The following is a 10,674-nucleotide window of genomic DNA, read 5'->3' as shown; positions in this document are numbered from 1 at the left end:
GAATAAACTGAAGTCTAGACTTAGCGTATGGAAAGGGAGATTCCTATCTATGGCAGGCAGAGTATGTTTGGTGAAATCTGTCATCTCTGCAGTACCGCTCTATTACCTCTCTCTGTTTAAAGCTCCGGAGTCAGTATGCAAAAGCATCATCAACATTCAAAGGAGGTTCTTGTGGGGCTGGGGAAAGGATAATAAGCCGATATCATGGATAAGCTGGAAAAACATTTGTAAATCGCGGTAGGAAGGAGGTTTAGGCATTCGTGACATTCGGAAGTTCAATATAGCACTCCTAGCTAGATGGAAGTGGAGATGTATATCGAACGAGAAAGGGAAATGGAAAGAGTGTTTGGAGTCAAAGTATGGTACGAAACAAGATGGAAACCATACCCCACTAAACCATCAATCTTGGTGGTGGAGAGATCTAGTAAAGGTTTGCCGGCAGGGAGGGGGAGAGGGATGGTTTAAAAAAGAGGTTAGATGGAAAGTAGGGAAATATGGGAGAGGTTGGGATGTGGGAGGAGTTAGTGTGGCAGTGGAAGTTAAGGTGGAGACGCAACAGATTTGAGTGGGAGATCCCCCTCGAAACCGAGTTTGGTATGCTTATTTCCAGGGTCACTATGAAAAAGGACGAACAGGATAAGCAAGTATGGAGGAGGGACGAATCAGGGAACTTCACAGTGAAGTCTGCATATAAATGCCTTGAAGAGCCCGAAGGAGGAACACAAATACCGCCTTTTGGCTATCTTTGGAAGACAAAAGCGTTTCCTAACGTGCTGATCACTGCGTGGAGAGTGTTTTTGGGTAGACTACCAACAAGGGAGTGTTTGAGCAAGAGAGGGGTGATGGTGAACACCACAGAATGTGCCCTTTGCCAGATCAAGGAGGAAACGTGTCAGCACCTCTTTGTAGAATGTAAGTATGCAGTACGGGTGTGGGACTTATGCTTTAGATGGGTTGGTATATGGTCTGTCCAACACAATAATCTTAGGACCAATTTTGAAGGTTTTTCCCTCCCCCAACACTCCTACAAACAAAACCTGGTCTGGAAAGGTGTGTGGGCAGCTGTAGTCCGATGTCTTTGGGAACATAGAAACTCAATAGTCTTCAACCAAAGAGTTGTAGATGCAGAAGAAGTTTTCCACAATGCCCAACTTAAATCGTGGTTATGGTTGAAACACAAGGAAAATAATTTTAATTACTCCTATGCAGAATGGGTTATGAACCCGCTGACCTGCATTTGCAGTATCAAATAACAAAGGGAGGCATATAGCAGGCTAGACGGGCTAATGGTGGTGTTGCTGGAAAGAAGGAGGATAAAGACTGGGTAATAGCCACTATGGTTGGAGCAAGGAAGTGGCATGGGTACAGTAGGTCTCTCTGATGGAAGTGGTAAATCTGGAGAGGATGGTACTACAGTCGGTGATTGTCGAAGGTATGCAAGTCAACATGATCGTCGGTCGGTGAAGTAGTGCTCTACATAGGTTAACATGATTGCCGATCGGTGAAGCGGCATTATCCATTTGTGTGTAGTCGGTGGTCGCCGAAGTTATTCAAGGTCAACATGATCGCCGGTCGATTAACCGGCGACCTCCATGTGTACGTTGTAGGTGGTCGTCGAAATCATGCAAAGCTCAACATGATCGCCGGTAATTGAAACAACGATATCCACAGGTCACCATGATCGCCAGTCAATGAAGCGGCGCTCTCCATATCTTTGTAGTCGGTGGTCGCCGAAGTTATGCAACGCTCAACATGATCGCCGGTAATTAAAACGGTGATAGTCAACATGATCATCGATCGATGAAGCGGCGTTCTCCATATGTATGTAGTCGGTGGTCGCCGAAGTTACTTGAAACGGCGTGCTCTATATGTATGTAGTCGGTGGTCGCCAAAGTTAAACAAGGTCAACAGAATCGCCGCTCAATGAAACGACGATCTCAATGCGTGCGCAGTCGGTGGATGTCGAAGTAATGCAAAGGCTAACATGATCGCCGGTCGGTGTTCGTTGAAGTTATGCAAAGACTATCGCCGGTCGAGGAAGTGGCATGCTCTTTATGGGCGTAGTCGGTGGTTGCCGAAGGCAATGTGCATGGGTAACTCGTCGCGTGGCGAGGTGAATGTAGAGGGCAACGGTTGTGGACGTCTCAAGTTGTATGTTGCTTAAGGTAACCTGTTGGTTGTTTTTTTTGGGTTGGTTGTCTCACTTTAAGGTTGCTCTGCCCCAACCATAAAGGAGAGTCTTTTTTGTGGACGATGTAGGAAGCCCACTTTTGGGCTACTGTATATGGATTGGGATACCCCTGAAGTATCCCCTTAATTTTATTTATTGATTGCTTATCAAAAAAAAAAAAATTAGAAAGAGAAATGTAAATTATAACCAATCATTGATGACCATCACAAAGCTCAAATGAAATGAGAGAAACTCTTTGAGTCATAAGTGTTGAAAGTCTTGAGAGAAACTCTACGACAATAGATGTATTTAAATGTAATTTAGGAAAGCCTTTCAAATATTCTTTGGACCTACTTTTAGTTATCAAACATCTTCATTTCAACTTTTTGACGTATTTTTCTTAAACAATCTTCCTTTTTGAATTGTTCATGGCATGTGTATGTACATATTCCTTCATTATTCCTTGATTGTCACTTCTTTAAAATGTTTTCTTTAGAACTAAAAGTATAAACTAAACAATTTATTGACAATGTTATAATTGAATTTGGAATTACATTTCATATTGGGTGTGGAATTACAATTGAAATTGATATTGAATTTGAATTTTTAATTAAAATTAACATTGGGTTTGGAATAATGTTGAATTTTGAATAATAATTGATATACGCACGTTTCAAATTTTAAAAAGGATTGAAAATACTTTTAAACTGAACTTAAATTCTTTTATCACCCGTAGTGTCAGCTTAACATACACTACCAATTAGCATTATCCTAATCCACTATAAATTCATTTTTTTATTTTGTTTAACGTCGATTAGACCGATGTAAATGTTGTAATTTTTATATATTTCATTTAGGTAGCATTCACCTAGTCTATCCTATCATTATCTTATTAAACATTGGTCGTACAATTTGCTTCTATTAGGTTGATGTTACTAGTGTTCCCTTTATAGGCCGATGAAAAATTCAATGGTCATAAATGAAGCATAGGCTTTTTATCCAACATAAGGCGGACACTAACCTCACTTTAATGTTGACTTTTTTATTTGCATCCGTTTTCTGTCGACTCTAAAACCATTTATAAGGACATTCTAATTGACAATACACATGTTGATTAGTAGTTTGTCTTTAGTAATTATGTTGAAGTTAGTAGTTTGTCTTTAATAATTACGTAAGGAAAGGGTGATATTTGTTTTTTTTAGCAACAAGCAAAAAATAAATAAATATGACCCACTTCAAGAGTGGACCAATCCTAATAGAGAACAAACATGATAGACATACCTCTCTCCCAACCGAAACAAACCCAACATAAGTCAACAACTACCTACTAACCAAACAACCCCAACCAAGTCATCCAACTACCATATTGCAAGGATTAATCTAAACAACGACTTAAACACCTACCACTCAAGGCCACTACAAAATCAAGCTCCCCTCAAAGACACAAAGAAATCATCTGAACCCACCTAAAACAATCAAATGCATTAAATTGAGTACATACATACCATGAATTTTAGGCACCAATCAGAAAATGATTGATATGAAGTTGTTTAGTTTTGAAGGCATAATATAATTAAGAGCCATAAATCCATATGGTTTTTTTTGGGAACAAAAGAGGGCATATTAGACATTTATGTGGGATATGATTGAGGCATGCTGATATGTTTAAAATAAGTGGAAGATTAGAGTTTTTTTTTATAAAAAGGACTTTTATGGCCAATTTTTGTTTTGTATATATTTCTTTTATAAAAGGATTGAGACAATTTAATTATTCCTTTATATATATATTATTTTATTTTTTGGATAAAAAAAAGTGGTTGATCTTTAATAATTGGTAGTATTAAATATTTTAAGTAAACCTACCTCTCCTAATAAATCTGTCTAAATGGGTTGGGGTTTATGGGTTCCTTTATTATTATTTTTATCAGCTAAAAACATATATAAATAAATAAAGGTATCCATTTAAAAAGAGAAAGATCAAATCTTTCTAAAACAACTAAAAAAAGTTGTAGTTAGGTGATATTTCCTGCATTTATACAATATTTCATATATGCAAACCAACAAATATGCGTTACAAAAAGCTTAAAAAAAATATAAAAAAAAACCAACTTTAAATCGTATCCAGGAGCTTCCTTGTTATATGAGCTATATTTTATGTTTTTTAACTTTAAAAATTAATTTTATATTTTTAAATTTAAACTAATTTAACTATCTGGTTAATAAACATTTTTTTTATCAATCAATTAAAAATAAAATAAATGGGAGTACCCTATTCCATATAAAAATAAAATAAAACTTTAAGCAAAAATAGCAGGAAATACTAAATGTTCTATCCATCCTCAACAAGAGCATCACAAGCCTTCCAAGAAACATATACTTTCTCATGCACTCTCCTGAAGACTTAACATAAATAAAATAAATCCCTGCAACATTACAAATTCACCAGTTCCTTACAACTTGGATATATTTTTTGACAAAATACCTCACTACATACCAAAAAACAGTTTAGCCCATGACAGTATACATATTTAAAATGTATACATATTCAAAAGGAAAATGATAGTTTGACAACTCTTGAAGTTGTATATAATCACTTATGTGATAGGTTTAGAAATAAATATATATAATAAAGAATAAATTTATAATTAAATGATATAAAAAAATATTAAAATAATAATATTGGGAGTTGTAATGTGGTTATATAAAAAATTAGGTTTTTCAATGTATCATTATACCTTATTTAAAATCTTTAGCTTTCCTTGATAACCAAAGCTTCGTGCTCCTCTTAAAGTGGTAGAGAAGATAGTTGTTCTCCTCCTAACTCAGACCACATTTTGAGTAGGATAGCAAACTAGGGTGACCCGTCAACCGCTCCACCATCAATTAGGCGAGGCGGGTTAAATTTTTGAACTTGTCAACCGATATTAGATCAGTCTGCCTAACTCGTTAATCTGGCAGATCACAAGCGGGGTAGAATGGGATAGCCTGTCAATCCGTTCGTATTTGTGTTTGGTAATTTTAAAAAGGAATCTCATGTGTTTAGGAATTAAAATTGACAGTGGTCAATGTTTTATATAGAATTTAATTTACATTAATTTCTTTATAGATCATTTTATTCATTGAAGTATTGTTAATATCCATTACTACAACCAAGTAAATAGATCCAAAACAAAATAATTAAAAAAAATATTTAAAAAAGTAGCGGAGCAGTCCACCCTCTCACGAGATGAGTTACTAATTACAACCTGTAGAACTTGAGAGGTTAACGTGACTCATCTCACTTTTGACATGCCAGTGGCAAATCAGAACAAAACATGTAGAACTTGTCTGTTTTGTTATCCTAATTATGAGTATAAATGAACAGTGACACCTTGAGTTGTGGGGACTAGAGCCCTGAGAACCTCACACGGACAAGTAGCGAACCTGCAAAAAATAAAAAAATAAAAATAAAAAAAAAAAATCTGCAAGAGAAGACGCTATGTAACAAATTTCAAACATTCAACTTCAACAACTTGAGCGAGAAGATGTGAAAGTTATAGGGACCTAATAATGTCACATTTAATCACCATAGAATTTTAGGTTTCTTTTTTCATGAATGTAGATTTTGTGTTCAATGTGAGGAGTCTGAATCTATTAGTGCCTCAAATTCATCTTGCATTATATTAGGTGTTTCCAAATGGATAACTTTGGTAAAAGTAAAGTCTTAAAAAATCAGTTGTGCATTTGCTTTTAATGTTGATTAATGATGAGGATGGACAGTGGATTTTATTGTATTATCCTCTCCTTTTGGAATCACTGAAAACTCCAAAGATTGTAATTAATGAACGGCATTATCATGCATAAAAAAAACAGATTTGTTTAATCATGGTACTTGCATGTATCCTCCAAAATATTTCTATAAATAGCCTTACCCCATTTGAGCACAAAACACAGTAATTGAGTACAATATTCTTGTGAAGCAATTAATGGCTCATTTGGTTTTGTTTTTTGTTTTGGTGTTTGGTGGGCAAGTGATTGGTGGATTGAGTACCCAAAAACTACCTCCACCAGACTATGGAAGCATGATAACTATTCTGACCGTTGATAGTGGTGGTATCAAGGGGATTATTCCAGCAAAAGTTCTTGATCACTTAGATAAGGCTCTTAAGGTTGATTATTGTGGTTAATACTATGCATGTATTGAAATGGCATGAATGAATATTTATGAGGTTAATTTGAATTTGGTTGAGTTGCAGGCTAAGAATCCAAATGCAGATATAGCACATTATTTTGACGTGATAGGAGGGACTAGCACTGGTGGACTCATGACAGCTATGTTAGCCACCCCAAGCCCTCAGAATCCTAATCGTGCTGCCTTTAGTCCTGCACAAATTGTAGACTTCTACAAACAAAATGGCCCTAATATATTCAAAGCATCTGGGTATATCTAATAATATTAATATTCTCACAACGCAACATCATCAATGTTAATATTCTATCAATTTCTGATGATGAAACAACCAACATGCAGAGTTTTCCCCGGTCCCTTATTCGATGGGGAGCCTTTACATAACATAACCCGTGAACTGTTGAGAGACACACGACTTAGTCAGACACTCACCAATGTTGTAATCCCAGCTGTCGACCTCAAGACACAAAAGCCAGTTATATTCTCAAACTACAAGGTTAGCAGCATATCCTCGTATTGAAAACATACATTAATAACCAAACACCAATTAATATAATGTTTTGGTGATGCAGCTGAAGAATGTTCCCTACTTCAATGCCTTGATGTCGGACATATGCATATCCACTTCAGCTTTACCCGTGGCTCTACCAGTCTACTATTTTGAGAATGATGGTGTTGAGTTCAATATGATTGATGGTGGTTTAGCAGCTGGGGATCCGGTAAAGTAGTTTAATTATTGATTACAAATATGAATCATGATACAAGGTATCAAGTTTAACACTATCAAGTTTAATTTCACCAGACACAAGCAGCAGTGAGTGAAGTGTTACAACACTATGAATATCCCAAAATCCTAGTGTTGTCTTTAGGAACTGGAATCACAAAATTTGTGGACATCTATGATGCTCAGATCGCTTCCAATTGGACAGATTCTGACTGGCTTTCTAAGGAAAATGCGGAACTTGTCCCTTATGCTTCTGCAGCCATTACTGAATACAACCTTGCTTCACTCTTCTCAGACTTTCAACCCAACAGTAGCTACCTTCGAATTCAGGTATTTCTTTTCATATATTGGTGGTAAGAGGTTTTCATTTCTCTTAAGAATTATTTATAGTTTTGGATTATATATTGATGAATCTTGTAACCAATGGCAAGAATACAACTTGAATCCTGATTTTAGTGACCCGAGTAATGTTACACAAGAAAACATGGACGGCCTTGAAGACACCGGAAAACAACTGTTACAAGAAAAAGTTGTAAAAAGGAATTTGGATACTTTTGATCTAGAACAAGCTGTAGAAACAAATGCTGAGGCTCTTGACAGGTGAAAAAAATAATGAATTCATTACCTTCTGGTTTAGTCAATTATTAATTTAACTAGTTTTGAGGATAATGGTTTTATGTGTTTTTATGAAGGCTTGCTGATATTTTGTATGGAGAAAGACAGCATCGTCTGAAACGAAAATCTATGGAAAAAGGAGGAAGACCATTTCCTCAAACTCTTAGGGTTCCTTCAGAAAAACTCAAGCAAGTTATTTAATGTCAATTGTATGAGGTTGTATTAATTATGTTGTACTTTTGTATAGAATAAGGTTGAAGGTATGAGAGTTATGTGCAACTCTCTTAGCTAGCAAAAACCATGAATAATGCAGCAAGCATCTGTGTCATGAGAGTTCTATGCATCTCTTTGTGAATGTGATAAGCATCAATGTATAATAATATTATGTTCAACGAATGTGAGTTCTGTGCAGTTCTTTTCTTTTTCTTCTGTGCATAAAAGACAACGTTTGAACGAATAGATAATTAGTTAAGTTTGAATTCATAGAAAGAATTAATTTCTATAAATGGGTTTGAGATTATGATTCATGGGTTTGAGATTATGATTGATGGTTTAGTTTAAGATAATGTTGGATTAATAATTCTTTCATCAACTTGCTTCTGTCTTTTATTTCTTTTATAATTCATATTGATAAGTGCAAAATGATGGATGAACTCCCACGTGTTATTATCTGAATTGTGTCTCATGTTTTATATAAAAATATGTCACTCCAAGAAAAAAAGGTTTTAATAGAGGTTATTTAGTGGAGGTTAATATAACCTTAGGAATTGATTTAATTAATGGAGGTTTTTTCTAAAACCTCAACAAAATAACAGAGGTTTTTTAACCTTAGCTAAATTCCAAAGGTTTATTCTAAAACCTCAGTAAAATAACAGAGGTTTTTTTAACCTTTATTAATTTCCAAAGGTTTATTTTAAAACCTCCGCAAAATAAGAAGGTTTTTTTAACCTTCGTTAATTTCCAAAGGTTTATTTTAAAACCTCCACAAAATAACGAAGGTTTTTTAACCTTTGTTAATTTACAAAGGTTTATTTTAAAACCTCCATAAAATAACAAAGATTTTTTTAACCTTCGTTAATTTCCAAAGGTTTATTTTAAAACCTTCGTTAAATTCTAAATATTTATTCTAAAATCTCATCAAAATAATAGAGTTTTTTAATTTTTTTTAAGTGTTAAAAGTTTATTGTAAAACATCAATAAAATATTTTATATTTTATATTTTCTCAATTCTTAATAAATAGATATAATTAAATTTTTTAGTGAGTTTAGCCTAAACTGGTATATATATTTAAATATGCTTTGAACTTAGGTCTTAGAGGTTGATTTATTAATTGAAGTTAGAAGGCACTTCATTAATTGAAATTATTATTCAATTCTTAAAGATTGTTTTTATGAATTTCAATAAGTAAAAATAAGTTGTTTGTGAAGTGACATTAACTTATCACATATATACATCATCATAATTTATTTTTTGGTTACATTTGCAGTATCAAATTTTGAAGAATCAGATACTGGAAACTATTCATTATAATAATATTAATAATAATATTTATAATAATATTAATAATAATATTTATAATAATATTTATAATAATATTAATAAAAATATTTATAAAAATATTTATAATAATATTTATAATAATATTAATAATAATATTAATAATAATATTTATAATAATATTTATAATAATATTAATAATAATATTTATAATAATATCAATAATAATATTTATAATAATATCAATAATAATATTTATAATAATATCAATAATAATATTTATAATAATATCAATAATAATATTTATAATAATAATAATATTAATAATAATATTTATACTAATATTTATAATAATATTAATAATAATATTAATAATATTTACAATAATATTAATAATAATAATAATAGTAATAATATTAATAATATGAATAATATTAATAAATATTAATAATATTAATAATATTAATAATATGAATAATATTAATAAATATTAATAATATGAATAATATTAATATAATATTAATTATAATAATAATGTTAATATAATATTAATATGTATAAATTATGTTAATAATTATAAGTAAAATAAAAATGATAATATGACTAAAGAACTTCTCTGGTCCAGTGGTTAACCCTTCCTTGATTACTAGTGGGTCCTTAAGGATCACCTATTACATGCACAAACAAAAAATCATGATCATCTTATACTCTTAATGATACATATATATAACCATAGCATTAGAACCGTATGACCAAGATGGCTCCAAACTTTTTAAAGTCACTGATACCTCTGTTTTTTCTTTTAACAAATAGATCCAAACTGCCCGTGAACAATCATCCACAATTGTCAAAAAATATGAAGCACCACAGGATGAAGGAGTTTTATAAGGACCCCATAAGTCACAATGAATTAAATCAAAAATATTCAAAGCTTGATGCGCACTTAAGAAAAACTTATCTCTCGTTTGTTTCGATTTTTCACAAACTTCACAAACTGTATTCAACTCATCACGAGTACATTTCCCACTTATATCAGGAAGCATTTGCACAATCTGAAATGACGGATGTCCTAATCTTTGGTGCCAAAGTGCTAGTTAATTTTCCATCTTGACATGACATGCTTGAGTCTTCCGTACCCCACGATACCAATAAAGCCCATCTTTCCGTTCACCTGCTCCAATCAGCGTCCTCGAAGTGCGGTCCTGTATAATACACAATTTATCAGTGAATGTTACAACACAATTTTCTTTATCCGTCAATTGAGGTACTGAAAGTAAAATTGCATTTTAATTTGGGAACATAAAGGACATTTTTCAATTCAAGTCCTTCTTCAAGAGTCACTGTTCCCTGTTCGCAAGCTAGAACACGTTCACCATCTTATATATAATGTCCTTTACATTAACTTTAACTGACGACATATTTTAAGGATGATATTTGAACATAATCAGAAAACACACAATTAAACATTATTTATATATACAAATAATTTTACGTTATTG

At 32.8% G+C, this 10,674-nt stretch overlaps 2 protein-coding genes across 2 annotated transcripts; both read left to right on the top strand.

Moving 5' to 3' along the window:
- The first annotated feature begins 494 nt into the window (after positions 1-494).
- Positions 495-1,381, top strand: LOC150024200 (uncharacterized). The gene is made up of 2 exons (XM_090296052.1): positions 495-953; positions 1,274-1,381. Exons 1-2 carry the CDS (start codon positions 495-497, stop codon positions 1,379-1,381), a joined length of 567 nt encoding a protein of 188 aa, XP_090152178.1.
- A 4,715-nt stretch (positions 1,382-6,096) lies between these two features.
- LOC137819425 (patatin-like protein 2) lies at positions 6,097-8,073 on the top strand. The gene is made up of 7 exons (XM_090296637.1): positions 6,097-6,318; positions 6,406-6,590; positions 6,681-6,834; positions 6,911-7,057; positions 7,141-7,389; positions 7,490-7,662; positions 7,755-8,073. The coding sequence occupies exons 1-7, from the start codon at positions 6,136-6,138 to the stop codon at positions 7,876-7,878; spliced, it is 1,215 nt and encodes a 404-aa protein (XP_090152763.1). The 5' UTR covers positions 6,097-6,135; the 3' UTR covers positions 7,879-8,073.
- The last annotated feature ends 2,601 nt before the right edge of the window (positions 8,074-10,674 follow it).

This window comes from Phaseolus vulgaris, chromosome 10 (genome assembly GCF_051622355.1).
Source record: "Phaseolus vulgaris cultivar YP4 chromosome 10, ASM5162235v1, whole genome shotgun sequence".
NCBI lineage: Eukaryota > Viridiplantae > Streptophyta > Magnoliopsida > Fabales > Fabaceae > Phaseolus > Phaseolus vulgaris.
Note: the sequence above shows the minus strand (reverse complement) of the source record. Positions and strands in the feature narration are given on the sequence as shown.